This window comes from Grammomys surdaster, unplaced genomic scaffold, assembly GCF_004785775.1.
Source record: "Grammomys surdaster isolate TR1022 unplaced genomic scaffold, NIH_TR_1.0 126546, whole genome shotgun sequence".
Lineage (NCBI taxonomy): Eukaryota > Metazoa > Chordata > Mammalia > Rodentia > Muridae > Grammomys > Grammomys surdaster.
Genome location: NW_021621338.1, coordinates 1,088,331 through 1,114,100, shown reverse-complemented (window position 1 = coordinate 1,114,100; position 25,770 = coordinate 1,088,331). Strand labels below are relative to the sequence as shown.

General features: G+C 38.5%; 1 protein-coding gene across 1 annotated transcript in view; it reads left to right on the top strand.

Annotated features, from left to right (window-relative positions):
* The window catches only part of Abca12 (ATP binding cassette subfamily A member 12), a 161,675-nt gene that overhangs the window by 90,626 nt on the left and 45,279 nt on the right, over nt 1-25,770 (top strand). Inside the window, exons 12-23 of the mRNA XM_028760684.1 lie at nt 1,217-1,473; nt 1,555-1,667; nt 3,081-3,202; nt 5,444-5,617; nt 8,039-8,203; nt 8,508-8,718; nt 9,952-10,091; nt 11,999-12,118; nt 14,429-14,519; nt 17,977-18,156; nt 18,700-19,015; nt 20,604-20,718. Of these exons, the coding sequence (XP_028616517.1) occupies nt 1,217-1,473; nt 1,555-1,667; nt 3,081-3,202; nt 5,444-5,617; nt 8,039-8,203; nt 8,508-8,718; nt 9,952-10,091; nt 11,999-12,118; nt 14,429-14,519; nt 17,977-18,156; nt 18,700-19,015; nt 20,604-20,718 (2,004 nt within the window). The remainder of the gene's footprint in view (nt 1-1,216; nt 1,474-1,554; nt 1,668-3,080; nt 3,203-5,443; nt 5,618-8,038; nt 8,204-8,507; nt 8,719-9,951; nt 10,092-11,998; nt 12,119-14,428; nt 14,520-17,976; nt 18,157-18,699; nt 19,016-20,603; nt 20,719-25,770) is intronic.

Below are 25,770 nucleotides of genomic sequence, written 5' to 3'. Positions count from 1 at the left end.
CCTTAGACGTTGCTTCATTTTTCTATATATTCTGGATGTCTATTCATCCCTTGAGTTGTTTCTATTTTGGGGGCTATTACCAATAAGGCTTTTCTGCACGTTGGTATACAAATATTCTCTCTAAGTACTATCTTCAACTCCGTGAAGCATAGACTCAGAAGTGGAATTTGAGCTTATATGCTGACTTTATTTTTGAGTAATGAGAAAGTGTAATACTATCTTCCATACAAGCTGTACCGTCTCGCACTCCTACCAACAATACATAAAGATTATAATGCCTGCGCACCCTCATCAGCACTCGTTATTTTCTGGTTCTGTTTGCTATACATCACAGCCATCATGATGGATGTGAGGAAGGAAAGGCTTTTTAAAAAGATCCAAGCCAAATCTGCCTTCCCTTTGTTCTTACACAGGGTATAAAATATAAAATTTGTTGAAGTGTTCACAGTTTAAACTGTATTTTAAAAACTACTTGTCTTAGTCAGGGTTTCTGTTGCTACAATGAAACACCATAGCCAAAAAGCAAGTAGGGGGGAAAGAGTGCATTTGGCTTACATTTCCATATCACAAGTCCATCATTGGAGGAAGTCAGGACAGGAACTGAAGCAGTGATGGAACCCGGAGGCAGGATCTGATGCAGAGGCCATAGAGGAGTGCTGCTTACTGGATTGCTTCCCCTAGCTTGCTCAGCTTGTCTTCTTATAGAACCCAGGACCATCAGCCTAGTGATAGCACCACCCACAATGAGCTTGGCCCTCCTCCACTGATCAGTAATTGAGAAAATGCATCCTATGTGTACAAAAGCCAAAGCAGGGTCTGGTCCCTTGGAGCTGGAGTCTGCAGGATACCTGGTTTGTTACATGGGTACTTGGATAGAAACAGCAGCCTTCAATATTGTGTAACAAGCTCTCTAAACTACTGAGCGATCTCACTATCCCTCTTAATTTTTAAAACTACATTTTAAAAACCTGCAGACCTATGCTATAGGGAAAAATAAGACTAACGGGTCCCAAGGTTTCATAAGAGTCTTAGGAAAGAGAAATACAGACAAACAGCAAAAACACTGCTTTGTTATAAAGTTAAGCCCAATGCCAATTAACTAATGTATAGGCAGAAACATTTTTTACAGGATCAAATCTGGTTACTCATTTTCAACTGCTAAATATGCCAAATGACATGACTAATCTATTTTCTCTTCTTTCCCCTTTCTGGGAAGCTGTCTCAACTTCGAAACTTGACGGAACTTCTCTGCGAGTCAGAGACTTTCAGTTCAATTGAGAAGTCTTGCCAGTTCTCTAACATGAGCTTCAAGAGGCTGTGTGAAGACCATGCCTTTCACATACAACTGATTGAAGCTGCAGAGCTGGGCACTGATCTCGCCACTGGCTTACTGTATCATGACAATATAGTATCTGCAAAGCTGAGGGATTTGCTCACTGGAGATCCCAGTAAAATTAATCTCGATATGGACTGGTAAGTTTTCTTCTTCCTTGGAGAAATCCTGTCTCCAAAATTGTTGCGCCTAGTTGAATTTATTCTTCTGTTTTCTCCTAGGCTCCTGGAACAGGCGTTGCAAATGAATTACTTGGAAAATATTACACGGTTAATACCAACCGTAGAGGCCATGCTGCATGTGAACACCAGTGTGAATGCTTCTGAGCAGCCAGGTGTTTCCCTGTCCACATCCTAAAAACTTATTAGGACACAGGTTGCCATCTGCAGTTTAAGAAAAGGCTTTCTCAAAGTCCCCAAACAAACCTGCTCTTCTGTTTTCCCTGACAATGAGGAACCTGAAGCTTTCGAAATAGCCACCTGTCTAAAGCAGACACATCAAGCTAGTAGGGACTGGGACCTGAAAGAACATTATAGCAAAAGATTTCCAAAATTTAACAAGTTAGACCGATTTACCTTTGGTTTCTAGATATAGTAAAGTGGACTGGAGGGTTGGCTGTATGGAGGAGGGGGAAACATGCTCTCTTCTGGAAGAATATGATTTAAAAAAAAACCCTAAAATAGATGCACAGATGTGTGCAAAAATCTCAATTCAGAACTTTCTATTGGTATTCTAAGCATGATACAACATGTAATACACGTCTTCTTGGCATAATGCCTAAATACTGAAAAGAAAGACATTCTGAGGCACAAAATTGAAATGACATTAAGTCTAAAAATGAAGATGTGTTGCCTGAGAGTAACTTAGTACAAGAAATCAGGGCTTGAGAGATGGCTCATAGGTTAAACACACTGAATTCTTTTGCAGAGCACCTGGGTTCAGTTCCCAGCACCAACATGGCATCTCAGAACCATTTATAACTTAAGTCCCTAGATGTACTCTTCTGGACCCTATGGGCAGGCACTACTCGAACATGATGCACAGACATACATGCAGGCAAAATACCTATACATATAAAATAAAAATAAATTAATCTAAAAATGCTTTAAAACTAAACAAAAGTTGTTTTCAGAACAGAGATTACAATCCTCTAAAAATAAAATAAAAATATTGTTTACCATGTCTAAACTGGCCCAAATGTGAAATAATTACAGTTGTCATCCTTAAAGAGCTTGAAATTACAAACTTTCAATGTACAACCAGTGTAAGATTCTAAAAGCCGTTTTAAACTATAGAGTTCTGGGACAAATTAAAGACGAATATCTTATAGTTGATTTATCAAGTCTATCCTCAAATTGAAACCATCATATGTTCCTAGGTTAAAAAGCATTATGAAATTAGGTGATGGTTTAAATCAAATGGAGACATATTTATTTTGTGGATTATATGATCAAAGTCTGTGAAGAAACCTTATTTTCCTTGGATCAACCTTGGGTTGTGGACACCTAAGGAAAATTTACAACCTAGACCAATCTGTTAACTCAAGTTAATGGTATCGTAAGTACAAATGTAAATCAGGCAGAGATAGATCTTAAGATGCAAAGCTTGCCAAACCTGAGAGACATCTGCTTCTGATGAGGCATGCATGTCCAATACATGTTAATCTAGAAGTTGTGTCAGTGTACCTAAAAACAGTGGCATTAAAACTTATGTGTCAACTATGTGTATGTATGTGTTTTCTTTACAGGTCAATTAATAGAAATGTTTAAAAACATAGATTTGCTGAAAGAAGATCTGAGGGCGATAGGGATGTCCAACACCAGTATTGACAAGCTGCTGGCCATTCCCATCCCAGACAATAGAGCCGAGGTAAGGGTTCATGGTTGGACTTATAAAGGCAGCTTGTAGCACTTAGTATTTTAAGTATTTATCAACAAGGCACGAAGAAGTTGCACCTGACTCTGATCAATTTCCCATGCAAATGGTAAAAAAAGTCTAAATAAATCTTAAGTGAAGATTGAAGTATTCTATACTTGTGTGTGTGCACACACATGTGTGAGTGTGTGTATGTGTCTTGTGTGCATGTACGTGCACGTGTGGTGTGTGTGTGTGTGTGTGTGTGTGTGTGTGTGTGTGTGTGTGAAGGCTGGACGTACCACTAAGCTGCATCCTCAGCCTTAGAAGAGAAATTCTGAAGCAATGTCTTTAGGTTTCAATGCTTTGTGTTTATCCTTGCCTCCCTTGTTTTTGTTTCATACTTCCCCTTCCCCAAACCCCACAGAATGTTTTCTTAAACCGTTTGTAATTGTATCCACTATTATAATGACATTATCTGATCTCCTTCAAGGATATCAAGGCCAAACTTTAAAAACCAAGTTAGGGGGAATGCATAGAGACATTCACCCTTTGTTGCAATAAAACTAAAATGGAATATTCACGTCTACCTTTTTAAAGTCCCAGGGAGAGACTTATTAAAAATGATAGATGCTGTATTGGAACTATGGGAAAGTGTGGTTATGGTTAAACGTTGTTTTTTGGCTGTGAAAAATAAATACTGTTATTTTCTTATTAGCTGATAATATAGTTTCCCCACCCAAAATGTCTTGTCTTTTATCCCACTTCCAAAGCCATTGTCTGGAAGTGTCATAAAAATTTTCCAAAAGAACTGCACAGCTTATGGCTGCATGCAGCAGAGTGTGTCATTTCTAAGCACAGCTCAGTTATTAACCAAAACTAGATTAAGTTCATGGAAGGTTCCCTCTGGAAGACATTTAAGTTGCTGCTGTCATTGTGATTAGTTCCCTACACAAAACTTAAAACTGCTCTGCCTTTGCTTTTCTTCCTCCCCTGCTAGCAAGTAATACCCACCTACCTGTTCCATTTGATCTTGCCTTTTGCTTATTTGATTCAAAGCTGTCAACTTTGTAATCAGGTGCTTGACTTATGAAGAGCAGAGCCGTCTTAGTGAACGAAAGCATAAATAGAGAGCACACAGTCTGATTGGTATTTTAATGGAGAAAATGCTTTGCAGCCTCAATAGTCTTTATTTCTATCTGGCATCAATAGAGATGACACCTTCCCATTGACCTGCCTTCTCTCATGCTTCAGTGTGTATACATGGCTATCTAGGATCTGCAGTTAGTAATTAGTTTGTAATTCAGGGCTTCCTCCTCCTCCTCTTCCTCCTCTTCTTCCTCGTCCTCTCCCTCCTTTTTTCTTCTTCCTCCTCCTTTTCTTCCTTCTTCCCTCCTCCTCCTCTTCTTTGACCTTCATCTCTGAAGCTATAGAGTAAGAAATCATCAAGATAGGATGCAACCCAAATTTAGGAAGAGTAGATGCTTAAAATAAACATGACTCTTAAGCTAGTCATCCCCCAGACTGACTCCTAACCATTAGTTTGTTGGTTTATTACCGTTGTTTTGTACCCAATTGTGCAAGGAAAGCTCTGGCTTTCTTTGTGAATTTCTGCCTGCCTCTTTCCCCCATCACACTTCCTGTGTTTTCTAGTGAGCTATGGGTTCTCTGAAGTTTTATTAATAGTGATTGGTGCCTTACACACCTGGCGAGGTGTATGAGTGATTAAGCATTTGTGGCACAGAACTGAGGACTGGCTTTGAATACCCAGAATGACCTAAACTAGGCATAATGTCTTACTTATAATTTCAGCACCAGAAAGTAAAGACTGGGGAGTCTCAAAGCAAGCTGGATAGCAAGAATAGCTGTATCTATCAGTGAGGTCTGATTTTGACTGAGAGATCTTGCCTTGTTGAATAAGGTTGAAGGATGAAGGATGATTCCTGACATCCTTGGGCACCTGTGTGCACACTCACTCTCTCACATCTGTGTCGATGCACATACAAAGATACATACACACAAGCATACACATCACACCATCATGAAAACGGATAAAGAGGACAACATAGTAGCTGATGCTTTAAAAGAGTCATTTCATTCCTAGGGATCATGTGTCACATTCTAAATCACAGAATGCATGTATGAGTGTGCAAGCATGTGTGCACACACACACATAAACAAAACAACTTCCTTAAAGTGAAAAGAGGATATTCAAATGATTCATAATTAAAATAGTTTTCTTCCTTCTATTCACAGATAATTTCTCGTGTATTCTGGTTGCACTCATGTGATACGAACATCACCAACCCCAAACTGGAGGATGCCATGAAGGAATTCTGCAAGCTGCCCCTTCCAGAGAGATCACACCAGTCCTACCTCATCGGAATAACGCTTCTGCACTACTTAGACATTTACAATTTCACATACAAGGCAAGTTGCCACTGGTGAATATGCTTTCATGTTAGTTTAGTGTAAAAAAAAAAACATTGACAGGCACTATTTATTTTAGAGTAAAATAAGACCTCTACCAGAGATCTTGTATTGCAAATGTGGGCACGGGCTCAAAAATGAAACTAGTCACTAAGCTTTATCAATATTTACTTTGTATATTTAAAAACAAGGTAAAATAATATATTACTACCATAACATAAAATCTATTATTATTTCTTATTTTTCAATAAGCATTATCTAGTACAGTGAAAATGATGACTGGGAGCTGGAGATGATGGTTCAATGGTTAAGAAAAATGGCTGTTCTTTCAGAGGACCTGAGTTCTACCACCTACATGGCAACTCATAATCATCTGTAATTCCAATCGCAGGGGGCTGTGATACCTTCTTCTGACTTCTGCAGGCATTGCATACTGCTGCATAGACATACTTGCAGGCAACACACACACATAAATAAATAAATAAATAAATAAATAAATAAATATTATCAAAAGAAAAGGTTAATTTTTTTAAGAAACATTGTTTAAAAATTGCAAGTAAAAATCACACACTGAAAGGATTTTCTTTAAATGAAAAAAATATATAAGACTATTTGAGGGGGTGTTTTCAATATGCAAATGTTTACATTTCCTTCATCAGTTTAGTAAGAAGCAACTATTATTTATGGTTGTGGTTGGCATGGAGAGGAGTGAGCAGATGCTCTGGAAGTGTTCACTCACCACAGAACTAACAAAAAAGTACAAGCTGGAAAACTGAAAACATTTCTCCACCAAAGTCTATACTTGAGTCAAAATTGCAGACTATTTTCCTTTTCCATTTATTTATTTATTCACTTTACATTCTGATCATACCTCCCTCCCTCCTCTCCTCCCCGTCCTGCCCTTACATATCTTTTCCCCTCCATTACTTCCTCAGAGATGGGAAAGCCCTCTTGGATACCACCCTGCACTGGACATCCAGTCACAGTAGGACCAAGCATATCTTTTCCCACTGAAACCCAAACAGGCAGTCTTGTGAGGGGAAGGAGATCCAATAGCAGACAAAAAGCTGAGAAAAATGCTGTTTTCCCTGCTTAAATATTAGAAAACCCAGTGGCTGACGGGATAGAAATGCTTTAGGATGAGTTGTGGTTTACCACGGTCTGTGCACCCATTTCATCTCACTCTTGCCCATGCTACATCCCCCATAGCACTCCTGCATCCTAGCCCAACACCTCCCAAGCAGCAGAGTGACCCTTGAAAAGTGTCACCTTGTGTCACGACTTGTCGGGAGCGACCCTGCACACTCTCTTTACAAATGGCCAGTGGTTTTCATTCCCAATCCTCCTAGGAAAGCCCCCTGTCCTATACCAGAGCCTTATGATCTGCACACTCCCATTTGGAATCACCACCTACCCAGCCATCCTTAGGCCCATGGTTACCATGTGTTATCACTACAAAGCAGTTTACAGGATCTGAAGAGCAGGTAGTTCACCCTGACTATTCACTCGTAGCACTCACCCCTTTCCTTGTACATGTGTATCTTCATTGCTGAGATCTTAGCAGAGAGGCACACACATATGGCCAGCTCCACAGATGTGTGTGTGTGTGGGGGGGGGGTGTCATGGTGACCTTTTTGGCTTCGGATGCTCCAAAGAGCTCTTCTTCCCCAGAGACCTCATACATCTTTTTTTCTCTGTCTAGAACCTCTTTATTCTTTTTATTCTTAGCGTGAGTGCTTAACTTATTTTTTACTTCTATTTATTTGTATATGTGTAGTAAGGAACACAGTTTTTAGAGCAATAGCATGCACATATGCAAGGCATTGCAGAATAAATGTTTACCATTCTGACATTGAAAATAGCTTATCTGGGGGCTGGAAAGATGGCTTAGCAGTTAAGACCATGTAGTATTCCCCTAAAGGACAGCATTTCTATCTTCCCTCTGAGAGCTCAAGCATTCAATTTGTGCAGTCTCAAATTATGCCTTTGCTTTTTGTATCAACTGAATCAACCCACACAGTATCTGGTCTGTGTATCTGGCTTCTTTCACTTAGTACAGTATCTTCAAGTTGTATACATGTTGTAACATGTATCAGCATGTTTTGTATGCCCATATTATATTGTATTTTAAAGACAAATTTGAGTGGACTGTTCCCATCCCCCACTTCTTTGCTGTTGTAAGCAAAAATCTCTATAAATGTTTGCATACTGGCCTTTATGTGGGTTTATGGCTTCCCTCTGCTTGGGTGACTATCTAGAAATGGAATGGCTCGCTTGTTTGGTAAATATCTCCCTTTGGTTGATCAGTAGACTTTCTAAAACAGTTCATAAAGAGGTTGTTCTGTTTTGTAATCTTACCAAGCATCCACGAGGTTCCAATGCCTCCATATAAATCATTCATTTTCATTCTTTTTCCATCAGGTGTTTTTCCCAAGGAAAGATCAAAAGCCAATGGAAAGGATGATGGAGCTTTTCATAAAGCTGAGAGAGATTCTCAATCAGTTGGCTTCCGGCACACATCCACTGCTGGACAAAATGAGATCCCTGAGACAAATGCATCTGCCCAAGAGTGTTCCATTAACACAGGTAGAAGAGTCACCCAGTAATGTTCTTCCTGAGAAATAGTTCCTGTCAGGCTGGCTTTTACTTAAGATTAGGGATAATAAGTTCAGCTACAGATCTAGCACATGGAAGACAGAAACTCACAAGAAGAGAACCTCGCACTTTAGCTACATCGGGCCCTTAAACCAGTGAGGCTTGTCATTCTCTGTCTAGGTTTGCAATTCACACTTTAAAGAAGTAAGGGAAACTCCGAGTGCTACCACTTTTTTGTTCTATGAGCATGCGTAGCTCTGGTAACATTAATGACCCTTTGGACATTGTCTCACAGGCCATGTACAGAAGCACCAGGATGAACACGCCAGCAGGATCTTTCAGTACCATCTCCCAAGCTCTGTGTTCCCAAGGGATTACCACTGAGTACTTAACCTCTATGCTGCCTTCTTCCCAGAAGCCAAAAGGCAACCACACCAAGGATTTTCTCACTTATAAATTAACTAATGAAGAAATTGCTGCAAAATACGGGATTCCTTTAAATGCTAGTAAGTGTACCTCAAATTAGGCATGATAATTATTCTTAATGACAAGAGCATTACATGTTCTGTCTCCACTTTTCATGGTAAATGAAGTCTTAATTTTACCTCAGAATAAAAATAGAGAACACTTGTGCAGGATTCACTTCGTGTTCTGCCTGTTAACTCATGCCCTGGTCACAGCAACCCCATGAAGTAATTTCTGCCCTGTTGCATCTTACTGAGGGGGAGTGGAGCCCAAAGATAATGAAACACCTGCCAAAGGTCACTGAACTTGGGGTCTCAGAGCTATTGGGTTCTCTAAGCAACAGAATGAAGGGTCATAGATCATTTTAGTACTAGACATGTGCACCCAGAAAGGTATCATTAGGTGACTTGGTCATTATGTGAACATTATGACCAAGAGTATCAGCCACTACCTCTCAGGTGACGTTATTCTATAGAATACCATCATATATATACACCCCATCACTGACAACATTGTTGTTGGCCTGCACAGCTCTGTATGGCTGTGGGCTACAGCATCCTTAGGTCGTAGCTATGAATTCTTGCCAGTACATAATGCAAAAGCCTGTTTTAAATTTGCTCGGGTCAATATTTCCCCCTAACTTTCTAGCATTAGACGTTTATGTGGCATACTGTAGAGCTGCATAACTGTTTAGCGGCATATCAAAGCCATTCACTTGATCTATAAACTTTGAGATGCAAAATGCGATCTGAGAAACTCTTCTGGGTGATATATGAATGCTTAGTATAGCAACTGGATTGGCTCATTCATTCATCTCTTTATTCATTCAACATAAACTTATGAATGTCTCTTACATATTTGGTTCCATTCTGGGAGTAGAGTTTTGCATATTTTTAGAAAATTAAGTGGTGGTAAAACGTTTACGTTAGAAGCAATTCTGAAATATGGTTTGAAATCTTTGTATTTCTTCTTGTCAAAATGCCATCATTTATTCTAGGCTAGCCTATCAGCTTAAACTTCCACACCTAAAGAACAATTATTACTCTGCTGTCTTACATCAATACCAGATGCTTCATATCTATGACCAATGTAGAAAGTGCTAAGACATAAATGTTAGGCTATATAGTTTTTACCCATTATCCATGAATAAGTGGATTTGGAATGTGTGCCTAGAAATTATTGTTTGGCTTTCCCCTAAATTACAATGATTGTTGCATATTAATTGTGCATATTAATTGACTGATGGATTATTTTGTCTTGTTTTTTATTTCCAGCACCATTTTGCTTCTCCCTTTACAAAGACATCATTAACATGCCTGCTGGGCCTGTGATTTGGGCCTTCTTGAAACCCATGTTGTTGGGAAAGATTTTATATTCACCATATAGCCCAACTACGAAGGCTATTATGGAAAAGGTTTGGTTGTTAAACTCAATGTGTCTACATGGGGTACCATTTCTGTTTTAACGTAGTCAACTCCTAAATTTATTTTAGATGATTCTGGCTTATGTCTTCTCTGCCATCATCATTGCTTGTGGTTTTTGGAAACTCTTGGCAATTCCTCACTTTGGCCCTAGTTAGGTGTGCATGGCATTGGATTCAGGTGATGACAGGTGGGAGCTCTTGGTGAAATGAACCATATGACATTTGGGGATAAAATTAGATACTGCTAGAACTCAGGCTTTTCACTGCATCTAAGAAAGCCAAAAAGTTTTCAATGAATGTCAAATGTTAGAAGCATATATAAAAATCACACTAGAAAGAAAAAAAGGGTGATTATATAACTTGTTCAAATAAAAATAGCCCTTAAAGTATAGATTCTCGGCTTCATAGTTGGTTGCATGGTTTAATATTTCTTACTTTCATCAATGACACATCTTGAGGACAGTGTCATCAGGACCTGCACTTATTACCTGCCTTAGTTTACTATAATAACATCCTGTCACTTAGAAGTTGGCTTTAAGGGATGAGCATGGTGCTCCATGGTAGAGTGCTTGTCTGATGTACACAGAGCCCTGAGTTCAATTCATACCACTGAAAAGAAAGGGTTAGTGAGGTTGGCTTGAAGACAGGCATGCGTAACACACATGTAGATCCAGTGCTTTGAAGCTGAGACAGGAGGCTTTGGAGGTTGACTCCCCTCTCAAAAGAGAAATAAAGGTTTGAATTACATAACAACTTTTTGAAAAACTAAAGAAAACAAAAAAAAAATCTGCCTTAAATCATAGCTGGTGTGAGTCTAACGTTTCTCTGGGGCTATGTAAAATGCACAGGTCTCCACTGAGCGCTGTTGCTTTGAATGTTTGTGATTTAACATCTTATTTGTCTTACTGGGTGTGAGCATCACATAATTTTGCATAAGTGAGTCACTCTCATTGTCAGTGTGGACCTGCCCTTTATGCTAGACTCGCATCTCCTCTCTTATATGGTAAAAAAAAAAAAAAAAATACCTTCAACTCAATAGAGCTGGTTAAATTCTTTGCTTTTTAAAGACATTTAAAGAAATGTCTTAATAACATGAAATACATTTATTTAATTCTCAGTTGCTGGCCATTCATTTTATTTCCAAGGTACATTTTTAGTTTTGTGCTAAGGCAAACACTGTGACCAACAGAACACACTGAATACATTTTGGCATGTTGCTTTCTTTCAATGAGGTTAAGGTCTAAGATTGAAGGGCTGAAGAATATTTTATTGCTTTGTTTTATTTTTTTTTATTGAGGTGGGATCTTGCTATGTAGCTCATGAAATCCTTGAGAGTTCAGGATCTTCCTGCCTCAGCCTGCATGTGCTGACATCATAGGCATGTACCACCATGCTTGGCTGCATTTTATCTGAATAGCTCTTGTCAGAGTGGTTTCCTAAATGGCTATGTACATGTTCCCAGGAATAAGAATCAGGTACATTTCTCTTATCCTGTTTTCTAACTTAGAACATTTAATTTAAGATGACTATCGTTCCTATGTACATGAACTTGCCACTATTTAATATTGACATGTCAAATTTGACATTGGTAAAAATAAAAACCTGTGAGTACTCTGGGAATACTTCCATTTTGGTTACAAATTCATATTGGACATGAAGGTAGCCTTAAATTTCCAAGAATTTTTAATAAATTATCTTGGTCCTTATAAGATATATCATTTGAAGCTTTGAACACATGGAAATAATCTGACAATGGTTTTTCTTTTTTTTTACTTTCCTTTTTTTTTAACCAACTCTACCTTTTAATGCTGTTACTTTTAATATACCAAAAAAATCTTATACTGAAATACATGAAAGACACAAATTGACCGTATCTCTCTTGTTTCTTCATTGTTAAGTCCAATGTAACTCTGAGACAGCTGGCAGAATTAAGAGAAAAATCTCAGGAGTGGATGGATAAGTCACCAATCTTCATGAATTCCTTCCACCTGCTAAACCAGACAATTCCAATGCTCCAGGTACTGGATCACTCTTACGGGGAATTACAATTCTTTGATATTTTAATCGCTTTGATTATGTGACAATAGTAACTTAGCATTCATATTCAATAAAACAGAATAACCTCCTTTCCAGAGACAGGATCTGAGATAAGACAGAAGAATTCTCATTCACATTTGTTACCATGCCCTTCCCACTAGATGTTCCCAGCTCTCTACTACCTTAGAAATGAGAGCTCTTACACACAGATGTAACTATAACTAGTGCTATAATCATTTATTAAATGATTATAATTAATATCCTATAGATATGCTTAAGTTATCTCTCTTTTAAATTATTTTTTGATAATGTATTTAGAATTTCTAAAATATTAATATTCTAGAAAGCATTCAAGATCAGGAGTTCTTTAGTTGAGGCATAGATTGTACACAAGGTGCTCTCATGGACGTAGATGGATAAGTGTTTTAAAGTCAAGTCTTTGTAAAGAAGCAAAAAGGCACACCTAGAAAAAAATGTTCTAATAAATTGGATTCTTACAAATTTATCTATCTGAGCCTCACTCAGCCACTCTTGATGTTCATGCTAGTATAGTTACAGATTTGACTTTGCAGCCCTGGGCACTTTAGTCTGAAAAGCATGGTTCCGGATTTTGGTAAAAAGAAGCAGGCTCTTCTGCAGATACTGAAAACAAGTGTAGGGAAATGTTTCAGGCACAAACAGGACATCTGACAACTGAAGACCAAGCAGCAGGGCTAGTCTATGATCAGCTGGAAAAAAGAATCTGTAGGAATGATAGGATTAAAGATACTCAAGAGGAAGTGGTTTGCACCACAAAGAATTGCCCCCTTTAAAACTGACGCAACACAAGAATATTTTGGCAAAAACAAACAACAACAAAAATAAAACAAAACAAAAAAACCTTTCCTGTGTTTACCATCATGCCATGTAAACGACACCCAGATGAATGATTTGTTTCATGAATGTTTGTCAGGAAAATTGTACCTGGAAGCTATTTTCTTTGGTTTGTTTTGAGTAACAATCAATGCATAGTTACATTTACAGTGTGAATTAGAAAATAAATATAAAAACATTGATACGTTTAGTAACTATAAAATGAAGGGTATTTTTCATCAAGGATGGTTCCTACAATATACTATTCAGTTGAACAATTAATGGAATAACTATTCTAAGTTCAAGTACTCATTTACGGTGGATCTTTCCTGGTCTCAGATAGCAATGTTTCTGAATTACCAAAGAATGTGCACTGTACCCAACAACAGTTCCAAAGTGCAGAATTTATTAGAACCTCGGTGACCATCTTTGCAGTGGGATTACCAGCTAACTGAAGTATCTTTACTTCAGAGAAGGATAAATTGCTACTTTCAGTTCTCAAAGAAAAACTTAGTTCTGTGAGTGCACAGCAAGTTTGACAGTGGAGGCATTAGCAGATAACATGGCATGCTGTACAATGGTTGCTCCACAGTACCGAGGCTCTGGGTTCAATCATCAGCAAATGTGCGCAAGCATACGCACATGCACATGCACACACTCACCAAGTAGATATAAACAAGATGGTTATAATACTGCTCACTTTGAGGTGTGATAAAAATCTTCAAAATGTCTAGTTCACAGTGAAAAGAGCTAATGATGAGTAGCTAGTGAAAGCTATGTCCCTTAGGTTTGAAAATCGCCACAGAAGCCTTAACGTTGTAAATAAATTATTATTTTAAATTATCAGTGTTTCCGTGGGTTAGGTTGGTTTTATTGATGAATCTTTCCATGGTCATATAGTTGTTGCTGTACAACGCAGAACGGTGTTACAATAATGTAACATTTCTGATTAGTCATTCATTCCCCACTTCACAGAAAGATAACCTGGAGCCAGAAATAGGAGGCCTCGCAGCTGGGGATGAAAAACTAGAATACAAAACAGCTGTGAGGTCAGACTCTATGCAGACCTTGTGAATGTCACAAGTTGCCTTTTTTTAAACCTCTGGAGAATGAAATGTGCCCTGCAACACATTATTTATAATATATGTTTAAATGAAATAATTTATTAGCACTGAGAAAAATTCTATGTAATTGAACATAATTCTCTGATGTTAAAAATAATTATGGTCCCCTCTGGACACTTTTTAGAAATCTGAGCAATTTGTGTTAAAGACAAAAGTTCATTCTTTCAAATCATTGTGTGTGAGCGAGCCCACAAGCAGGTGCATTAATAACGCCCAGTGATGTCTGCTTCTTTGTTCCAAGGTTGTGTTCGGTGTGACAGTGATTAAACGTGTTTTCTTCTCATATTGAAACTGGTTCCTATTATTAATTTTTAGAATACTCTACGGAACCCCTTTGTGCAAGTTTTTGTGAAGTTCTCTGTGGGACTCGATGCTGTCGAACTCCTGAAGCAGATAGACGACCTTGGTGAGTTCCACTGCACTGTATACTCTCATTCACCCTGCACGTCATAATTCAGGGAAAAAACCCAGTGCCCTGTGCCTGTGAGAGAACGTCCCGTTTCTTCTGTATTTAGCTCTTTGTTAGTTATTGGAAGAAAAGCAGAACCGTGGATATGTCTACCTACATTTTCTGTTAATTAGTAATAGGGATATGTGAACACTTGTGGCTGGTTTCAATAGTTCTACAGCAATGCATGTGATATAAAGGCAACTTTTACTCCAATCACAGGAAGGCATAAGTAAGGTGGCACATTTTACTTTTGCTCCCCTTTCTTGATAACTCAGAGAGAAGTCAGTCCTCACAAGTGTGAGAACGCGAGATGATTTTTGGCAGCGTTTAACATTTGATCGCCACTGGTCTCATATCACTGAACGTAACTGGAAAAGGCTATAGAGTTAACAAAGGCAAATGTTGGAGACTCAAAAGGAAATAAGCCTAAATCAGTATTCAAGGTTCAGTCTTCCTCTCAGGGTCATGTGAAAGGAACAAGCTGCAGAGAATCAAAGGCAGCTGTCTGAACTTACATATTTCCTCTGCCAAGTCCCCACCTTCAACCTAAAGGATGCAAGACATCTAATTCAGGCTGTGTCTGATTCACAGTTGCTATGCAACCCACAAGGATGAGGAAGGGATTGAGAGCATCAGAATTTGGCAGTAGCAGAGCAAATACCCTCCTCCTTCCCAGCACCTCTGGGACCCAAATGACTTAGGTAGTAAGCCGGTGGGAAGGAATTATGTCTATATTTGTATGACGCTGTATGGTGGGTGTATAATTATACACATTTGATGATAGTCAACCCAATTTGGTTACAGAAAGGTATTAGGGGATTTATTTTCTGAAAGTAAATGGTAAGTCACCCTTTGATAAAAATATCAGGAATAAATTATAAAGTTCTTAAGTAAATATTAACATTTCTAACTTTTAAAATAGGAAATGAGGCTTAGAATTTAAAATCAGATTAAAGTAAGTTTAACAGTGAGCCTAGCTCACTTGAAATGCCTAGGTTTGATGCTCAAAATTGATTACACACACACACACACACACACACACAAATACTTGCATGCACATGCATACATACATATATATGTATATGTGTATAAATGTATACACATATACATGTATGCATACATATACGTGTGTGTCAGTGAGACTTGTATTATAATTATATACGTAAGGAGTATATAGTTAGAACTTGCTGCCTCTCCAGAGCATTTCCTTGCGCCCACTCACCAATGGGTCTAGAGACTCCTTCCTCGTTATTGTTGATTTCCGGTGTCTGCTGGAGGCACAGTGTTCAGTAACACAGCCCTTCCTTACTAGCCACCTCCATCAGTAAAGCCTTTTCTGTTAAAACGTACAGAGAAATGTGTTTAGGGAGTTGCCTCTGTGAGAACAAGGACTTATTATGGCTAAGGTAAGGGACCTGTTTTGAAGGATTTATGATAGTCACAGCTCGGTCTTCATAATGATCAAGTTAATAAAAACTTAATTGGTCAAATGATTTGTTAACTTATGATTTTCTATTTATCCTTGGTCCCTGCTGCCTTCCTCCCATGGAATTTTACAATGGAAGAACAATTAAATCCTCTTTCTTCCAGAGTAATTACTTAAAATTAAATCTTGATCATTATTGTCTAGGTTAATTCAGACATGAATGGAGATGAATCACATAAGACTGTATTGTTTATTTATGACAGTGGTACTGGGAATCAAACCCCGGCCTTTGTGTGTGTTAGTCACATGCTGTACCTCTGGACTAACTCCTAGGATTGTTGACTGACAGTATAACAAAGTTGCAAGTACATCTTTAGGTATCTTAAATGTTTCTGTAGCCCTGCTTTTCATTTTAAAGATCTTGTTTTGTTTTAAATTACATGGCGAGTGTATGCCTCTGTGAGGGTATTTGCCCCAGGGCAGGCGCCCACGTTGTCAAGAAGAGGGTGTCAGACCTTCTGGAGCTGGAGTTGAAGGTGGCTGTGAGCTACTTGTGGATGTGGGTGCTGGAAACTGAACTCAGGTTTGCAAGTGCTTTTAACCGCCGAGGCGTCTCTTCAGCATCTCTGTAGTCTAGTTTATATTCTGTATAGACTTTTCTTCATTTAAAATTTGTAATCATTTTGTCCTAAGGTATAGCAGTGAATTAGCTAAACTGCTTTGGCTCCCAGAGGGTCACAAAGACACACACACTTCCCTCCAGTGGTATTCCTGGCTACAAACACTTTCTAAATCTGTATTTTAACTGAGCAGTCACCAAATAGGGCTGCATTTCCTTTACACCTACATTGTTGGATGCTTTCTCTCCTGTAGCTCTTAAATCTGATCTCTCCCCACTCCCCAATCATGGTAATATTCCTCTTCCTCCTCCTCCTCCTTCTACCCCCTCTGTCCCTCCTCTCCCTTCTCCTCCTCCTCCTCCTCCTCTTCTTCCTCTCCCTCCTCCTCCTCCTCCTACTCCCCCTCCCTCCCTCCCTCCCTCCCTCCCTCCCTCCTTCCCTCCTCCCCCCTCCCTCCTCCCCCTTCCTCTGCCCAGGTAGCTTCCTTCTCCTTGCTCAGCCATTGGCTGTATGGCAAGTTTTTATTACCAATCAAAGCCAACTGGGGACAGGGATCAGGTCTGGAAGTGTGGCATTAAAAGCCAAATTAAGACAAAACATTAGAACCAATTCCCAATAGTAAGGAAGCTTTTTGGTTTTATTTATTTAAAATGGTCATAGCTCAAAGTTTATTACATATATAATATAATATATTTATTTATTCTCTGTGTGTAGTATATGTACATAGCATGTTCATGTGTTTTCATACAGAAAAATAGATATTGTGTGTCCTCTTTAGTATCTCTTCATCTTATCTTTTTTTGTTTTTGAGACATGGTCTCTCATTAAACATGGAGCTTGCCAGTTCAGCTAGACTGGCTGGCTGGCAGGCTCCAGGGATTTGCCTGTTTTTGCTCCCAACCCAACGCTTGCCAAGGCAGACACTGCCACACCTGGCATTTGCATAGGTGCCAAGCATCCAAACTCAGGGTCCTGTGCTTACTTGCCAAGTACTTTTTTAAAACCTACTGAACCATCTCCACAGCAACTATATGCATAATTTTTAAGATGTATTCATCCTTAGTCCTTTGTTATTTAAATCATAGCAGAATAGACTTTTGCATTATCTTACATCCCTTTGAGCCTGGGTTGACTGTATTTGTAACTGGCTTAACATTCTCCTAAGGAATTTCTGTAGAGCTGGACACATTTCCTTCAATATGGAATATTAGATATATTAAAAATAAATTCTACAGTATCACCTCATTGTTATAATTTAGTTTAATGGGCACTATTTGCCAAAAAAAATTACTTTTGAAAATAAAGATGATAATCTCTCTCTCTCTCTCTCTCTCTCTCTCTCTCTCTCTCTCTCTCTCTCCTTTAGATGTTCTCAGGCTGAAATTAGAGAACAACATTGACATCATCGATCAGCTTAATATGCTGGCTTCCCTGACAGTAAATATCTCCTCCTGTGTACTTTATGACCGCATTCAGGCAGCAGATACTGTGGAGGAGATGGAGATGACTGCTCAACAGCTCTACAAGAGCAACGAGCTCTTTGGAAGTAAGTGCACCCCTGTTAGGGGTGGAGTCTCTATGGGCTAAAACAGACTGAATTCTCGGCCCCCTCTTCCATCCAGAACTCAAAAAAGTAGTCTGAAGCCCGTTGCCACTTCTTATGTCAGTATAAATGAGATCCTTCATGTAGTCAGTCAGCTGCATTGTCTAAGTTCAAGAACCCTTCAACAAATACCTCATTTCACTGAGAAAAAAAAATTAAGAATGGAAAGCATCATGTAATTAAAGGGTGAAGCTAAGGCTAGCCTCGTTATCAGTCAAGATGATCCATTCAAAATATTGTTTGGTAATTTGAATTAGTGGCTTATAGTGAGATATTTAATCTGTCACTTTGTGATAATATTTTTAACTCCCACTTTGAACCTTGACATTGTTGACACCTCTTTGAATCCATCCCTCTAAACGACGAGCCTGAATGCACTGTCCCGTTACTAACTCAGCTGTCTGGCTGTTCCCTCCGTGTACTCTCTGACAGCAATGCTGCCCATGAAGTAACTTTTGCGCTCTTGTTTGCTCTTGTGATTTTTAGGTGTCATTTTTAAGCTTCCATCTAATAGAAGTTCACACGGAGGCTTTGACTCTGAAAAAGTCTTTCTGCCTCCTATCGTAAGATATACCATCCGCATGAGTCTGAAGACGGCACAGACCACAAGGAGCATAAGAACGAAGATTTGGGCCCCAGGACCACACAACTCTCCATCTCACAACCAGATCTATGGTCGGGCTTTCATTTATCTGCAGGATAGTATCGAACGAGCAATCATTGAGTTACAAACAGGAAGGAACTCACAGGAAGTTGCTGTCCAGGTTCAAGCGGTTCCCTATCCCTGCTTCATGAAGGACAAGTAAGTGGGCTGGTTAGTGGTCAAACACGCTTCTGAGACCTCCCTTCCTCCTTAATATGTCCAATGAAGGGAAGACATTCACCAAGCCTTTACCATAGGTTTAGAACCTAAAGCAGAAAATGAGCCTGAATGTTTCCTTAAAGAAGAGGCACCAGGACATTGCATGTTTCCTGAGAGTAAGAACAAAAGACCTTGTATATAAATGTAAACTCTTCACAACATACAAGATTCTTCCCTATATATTATTTTATTTGTCCTACCTCTGCTCCCTATTGGTTAAATGGAAGCAGTATCATTGTCATTCAGATGAAAAGGAAATCCAGAGAGCTCACTTGACTAAGATATATGCCCATCTGATTGACAGTACCCATATTTTCTCTGTACTAGACTAAACCTAAAACACACCGTTATTTTGAAGAAACATTACAAGAGCATTGTCATCAACTAATGGGAGTCCTTACCTAATTGTACATCCAGAAACTGAATCAAGAATGGACCTGGTCTGAAACAAAATTCATTCAACAAATGTTCTATTATAAACATCTGCCCCAGGAAGCAAATTGTATATTTGTTTATCATCTCTTCAGTAGTGATACACTTCTGCACACTATTGTGATATTAAGTGATAGTGACCTTGTGGTCCATTAATATTTGCCTTTTTCTCAAATGTGTAAGAATGGTCTTAGGATTTTTCTCTAAATAAAGGCTTCTGGCCAGCCCAAGATGCTCAACAGATTGATGTGGAACCTCACTAAAAACAGCCACCTTTGCCTCTGCCCATTGAAGGATTGTGATTGTCAGAGCTGTGCCTTCCTGGTTACTATCACAACCAGCTCCCAGGAAATTGTTCAAAAGCAAATTCCTGGCCTGTCCAGACATAGCAAATAAGCAGGTATTATGTTGAAAGACTTAGGGTGTTTCTACTCTATGGTCAGCTTGGAAAAACATCAAATGAGACTTTTTGTGTTATGACCAGCTACTCAGAAATACATGTAGGGCTGACGGGCTTTCCAAGGTCCTTCTAATACAACATATTGCCAAAAAAGATATTTCAAAACTATTTATAAAATGTCTTTGAAGAATCCAAGTTCTTTGCATTTAAAATAAAATAATCTGGATTTCATATTATTTGATTCAGGAAAATTTTAGTTTAATTATAATTACTAACTTCCTTAAAGATTAATACAGTCACTTTGGACACTGCCACTTTTAGATTGGCTTGCCAATCATCCTCTAATTTTGAATCTTCCATTCAGATAAGAACAGTTTTGAGTATTGTAATTCTAGCCGAATAATGATTTTTCCAGCCAGGTCATACTCAAATACAATTTAAACAATATGACAATTTTCTCTACCCACCCCCAGAGCTATGTCTTCACTCTTGTACCACCAAAATAATAATAATAAAAAAGATAGCCTACTGTTAAGTCAGCTTTCCACTTCATAAATAGTGAGGCTATCTTAACAATTATTCTGAGCTCTCTAATGGGAGAGTAACCTCCTCGCACCCGAGTGTGTACTTCTAGCACGCTGCATTCTGCAGGGCGGCATTTATTCTGATGGCTGGGTCTTCTCTTCTGTCTCACAGCTTCCTCACCAGTGTCTCCTATTCCCTTCCCATCGTGCTTATGGTTGCCTGGGTTGTATTCATTGCTGCCTTTGTTAAAAAGCTCGTCTATGAGAAGGACCTTCGGCTCCATGAGGTATGTTGAGAATCTTCTCCTGTTGTAAATAAGTTCTAGTCACAGGACAGCTAGTCACTGTGACTTTTATCATGCCTATTCAGACTCAGACAGCATAGCCCACACCTTGTGAATTAGAAAGACAAACATTTTACAGACCACAGGAGGTCTTTATTTTTCTTTTCTCAAAAAGCAACACAAAGGGTGTTTAATGAGTCCGTCTGAGAAGACAAAATAAGAATAATATTGAATAAAGTATCAATATAATTATGAACCTTATAGTAATTTTTTCCAGAATGAATTACTTACAAGATATAGGCTCTAACGAAATTTAAATACTACTGATACTATCAAGGAAGAGTGACGGCTGACAGGGCAACCAAGCAAGCCCCTTGTAGGTATAGACACAGATATGGATGTAGGCATGAGGTTAATTTTGCTTTTCAAGAATAAATTCCCTTTCCAGTATACCTTGTGTCTCACATTTATTTTTCAGTTACAATTTTCTAAGTGTCTCATAAATTGATTTAAGCCTCACTATCCTCCGGACTTTGTGTCATGGTTTCCTAATGACAATCTGAAAGCTTGAATTCACACCTCAAGCTTTAATTGGGTTGCATGGTCTTTTCTATCTTGTATGTCTCAGGTTCCTGAGCCTCAGAAGTGGGTCTTTAAAGATTAAAGGATGACTTTGAAGTAGAAGACTGTGGTAGACACTGAGCTATTTTCTACTTCAAAACAGATACCTACCTCAAATATGTTACTCATGATAAAAACAACAAACGTACCTGTACATGTGTGTCGATATATACTTGTGTGTACATATGCATGCGTCACAGGCTTACCCCTTTGTTTTACGGTAGGTAGGACATAATGCTGTTTGAATGCATCTGTTGTATGTCACCCGAAATGTCGGGGCATAATGCAGTCCTCTCTCAGCTGAAGAGATGAAAGGCATATTTTTAACAGTGAACTATTTTTATGTGCTAGCTCTATGCCTTTACTTAGGAGGCATCTGCTTTCAAGTTCTAACCGAATGACAACAGGGTCAAAGATGCCCAGTGGGGAAATAATTTCAGTGATCTTGGAATTCCAGGTGGAGGCTTTGGGAAGCCACTCTGTCAGTCATGCTTACTTGAGCCTAGTCCCTAAACCCAGTCTCTTTCTTCTGCCTAGACGTTACTCAGTATAGTATTTACAGAATGGACATGCCTGGGAACAGAGGAGATGTTCAGTTACAATATTACTTCTTATCACTGCTAAGATATTGGTCTCCTTGTGAAAAGCCTCTGAGATCAGGATATAGTTGATATAGTATCATAACTTATTCAGCAGTAACTTTTCTTTGAGGAGCTATATGCAAATTAATGTCACATCTTTAAAATGGAGTCCTAATCTCAAGGGATCAGCTAGTTGTGAAATGAGTTGGTGCAAGGTGTGACACAAATGGAATGTCCCCAGTGTCCCCAGTGTCCCCAGTGTCCCCAGCTTGGCTTCTCCACTGCCCTCAGGTCACAGCTATTCCTTCTTTTCAAAGATGAGGAGCTTTGTGTGCCCAGGAAGTAAGAGGTGATCTGCTGACTTAGTTAATCATCACAGGCCCCAGCAGGAGTGCCTGGACTTTCATCAGACCCCTTTTTAAGCCATTGCTGCTTTCTTTCAGGGGTGCAGGATTTTAAGATGTTTCCAGAATGATGATGGCCAATCTCTTTGGTTACCAGAAACTTGAAATTACTTGTTAATGCCATCATTTTATATTCAGTTATAGTATAAAAGTGCCCATAAACTACTTCTTTTTTTCATTCAAATTAAAACACAGAGGTTAAAAAAAAACACCATTGTACTTCTTGCTTTCTATAATTACTTTTAAATTGGGGCAAGAAAACCTATTTAGCTGTATCTCAATGAAGTCATTAATATTTGACCCTGTCATGATGTGCCTCTGAGAAATCTCCTTAACTTTGAAAGTAGCATAAATATTAATAGCCAATAAGTCTATTTTTGAAATTAAGTCTTAAAACACTTTTTAAAATACCCTTCATGAATTTTGTTCTATATTCTGTGCTTTTAACAATTAAAATATTACAGCTATAAAAATATTAATTTTGTAACAGAAAAAATTTTTTGTTTTACTTTAGTTTTGAGACAGGGTTTCATTTTATATCCCTGGCTGTCCTGGAACTCACTTTGTAGACCAGGCTGAACTGGAACTCAGAGATCTGCTTGCCTCTGCCTCATAAGTTCTGGGATTAAAGGTGTGTGCCACCACACCTGGCTAAAAAACTCTTATTTTTAAATGGAGTGTGTGTGTGTGTGTGTGTGTGTGTGTGTGTGTGTGTGTGTTTTCAGAGCTAGTTGGATCAGGTTGCTCCGAGAATCCATTGTTGGGACTTTATATACAGCTAGAGACAGAATTTTGGAGTTTTCCTGTCAGTTCGGAAAAGCAACCCAAGCTATCTATGAGTTATCACCAAAAAGAACACAGAGTCTTCAGGACCATAGGGCTTCATAGCAAACACCTTTTCTATGCTTTCATAACACGTCCATTCATCCCTGCAGGAATATGGAACATTCCCAATAATAATCACGTTCTTTTTAATCTCACAATTTTTTTAAAAAAATCTATTGTTAAAATTAATTTTTAAAACTGAAATGAAAGATATCGTTATTCCTAATGACTTAGTGCTTGGCCTACAGTCGAATTGGACAACACTGCTGACAGGCAAATCCATGAATATTTGTGACTTTCCTTCCCATATTAGCATTAGCCTCTGAGCAGAAGCCTCACTGGAGTGTAGCAACATGTTCTCACAAATTCTTCTGGAATCTCTTTCTTAGTGACTGTTGTAAAGTGGGCCAGCTTTGAGCACTGTGTACCAGGCTTTTCCGGTTATCAGATATTGATGAATTGCACTGGCAGGTTAGGGAGGCTTGGGACAAGTGACTCTTTGATTACAAAGCTGGCACCTGACATCTGCCACTTTGAGGAAGAACCAATAGCATCAAGGAAGAGCAGCCATCCACTCTCTGCAGCCCACCTTCCATCCATAACTTTTGTCTCCTTTGTTACCACGAAGTTGGCAGCAACTCTGGATGATTTATGGATGACTTGTGTGTCTCAGAGTCCTTTCTTGTTATGAGTACAGCTGTCCTTGTAGCATGAAATCCTAAAGTTTTCCACCAAACTTTCATGCTAGTGTGTCCAACTGTGATTACTTCAGAAAGAACTCAGCTCAGCCTGTTTCTGTGAAAAGTGAAATGACCAGTCTCAAAGTTTTATCAGCTTTTAGCAACAAGAATCACATCTTGAGTTTAAAAGGTTCCTAATTATTGTGATAGGCACCTTCATTGTTAGTTGTGGGGCTTGCCAAATCATCTTTTAATAAATCTACAGATAATGTTCTAGAAACATAGACTTTCAATTGGGACTGCTGGTCACCAGGAGAGAAAAGCATGTTTAAATATATAATGTACCTTTCATTTCATGGCCTCAATGTAGCTTAGATATGTAATATTCACCTTAGAAAATATAGCAGCATGTTTCTGACTCATATTCAGATTGCAGGTGAAGGGTTTTTTTCTCTTTTGTCATTGTTATTGTTGTTTTATAGGCCACATAAGATTAAATAGTTTAGTTATGTGTGCTCCAATTAGCTATGTTCAAGCATCCATAAGTAATTAAATCTCAAAATTTGAATAACACTCAGGGAGATAAAAAGAGCTTACACATCAGAATCACACTGGGATTGATAAGTATCTCTGAAGTGTAACCATCAAAACTGACACAATAATTGTCTTAAGCTGGGTGAGAAACACAGTGAGAACTTCGCGAGTAAAATCAGTGAGTGCTGCTTCTTTTTAGAAAAATCAAAATGTAATTTTGTTTTCAATAAAAACAAATCTTGCAATTAGGGGAAACTTTCCATGGTAAATCTTTGCTTAATGCAATTTCTTCTCTTTGACTCCCTCTTCCCATTTCTTTGGGAATGTAGATGGTGTCTATTGCAGAGAGGATGGAGCCTAGGAGGAGGGATAGAAGAAGGTGAGGGAGAGGACAAAGTTAAGAGGAGAAGTCACTGGCTTTTTCTCAGTGGTGATTAGCTTAAGGCCCACTGCTTAGACTGTTGGCAGGCTGGTAGCTGTCTCCATGGTAACAAGAGCAAGCAGAGTTATCAAATGTGATAAGTTGAAAAAAAAAACCAGAAGGTAAAGTCTGCTACATTGGCTTATAGAATAAAATACCTAGTGCAATATTACTATTCTTATTGCACTTCTATACTGTATTAAGTGATATATATTAAAAATGATTTATTCTATAAAAACATTGAACTATAAGACTGTTAGTGAAACATTTATTTTATTATTTTTAAAATGGGACATTAATAATAGGACATTAGATTTATAAGCTTAATATTAACCATAAATTGTTAAAACTGGAAGCTAGAATGCCCAGGTTCCCCCAGGGTTCCACTTGTACCAAATTTAAGATTACTGAGGTTGAAGTTAGGGGAGGGTTTGTAGACAACAGACTCCTTTGCGTTGTGCAAAAGTAGATCTTTATCAGGTAGAAGGTCGCCAGTGGAATGTCTTGGCCCTGGGGATATCACTGAGTCAGAAAAGAATATTAGCTGAGAAACTGACCTACAGCATCTCAGATATCTCAGTCCGTGGGTATATAGATGCCTTTTGGAAAAAAAAAAAAAAAAGATGCCAAGAGCCACCGTTTGAATAATAAGAATCCACATCTATTGTGTTTCTCTCACAAAATAGAAGCAATAGTTATATTGTTCATTAAGGCTTATAAAAAATATATAGACTTTTATTATTCCAACCCCTATTTGAGGTTAAACTATGTGCAGCTTTTTAACAAGACTGAAATATTTATACCTAAGCAAATGTCAGGTTCATGCTGTAAAATAATAGAGGAGACACCATAAATTTGATGTCCCCATCTAAATCAATTTAATCTAGAGAAGTCAGCTAGATGCCAACCTCAAAGCTACTACTGTAATATACATACAGTGTGTGTGTGTGTGTGTGTGTGTGTGTGTGTGTGTGTGTGTGTGTGTGTGT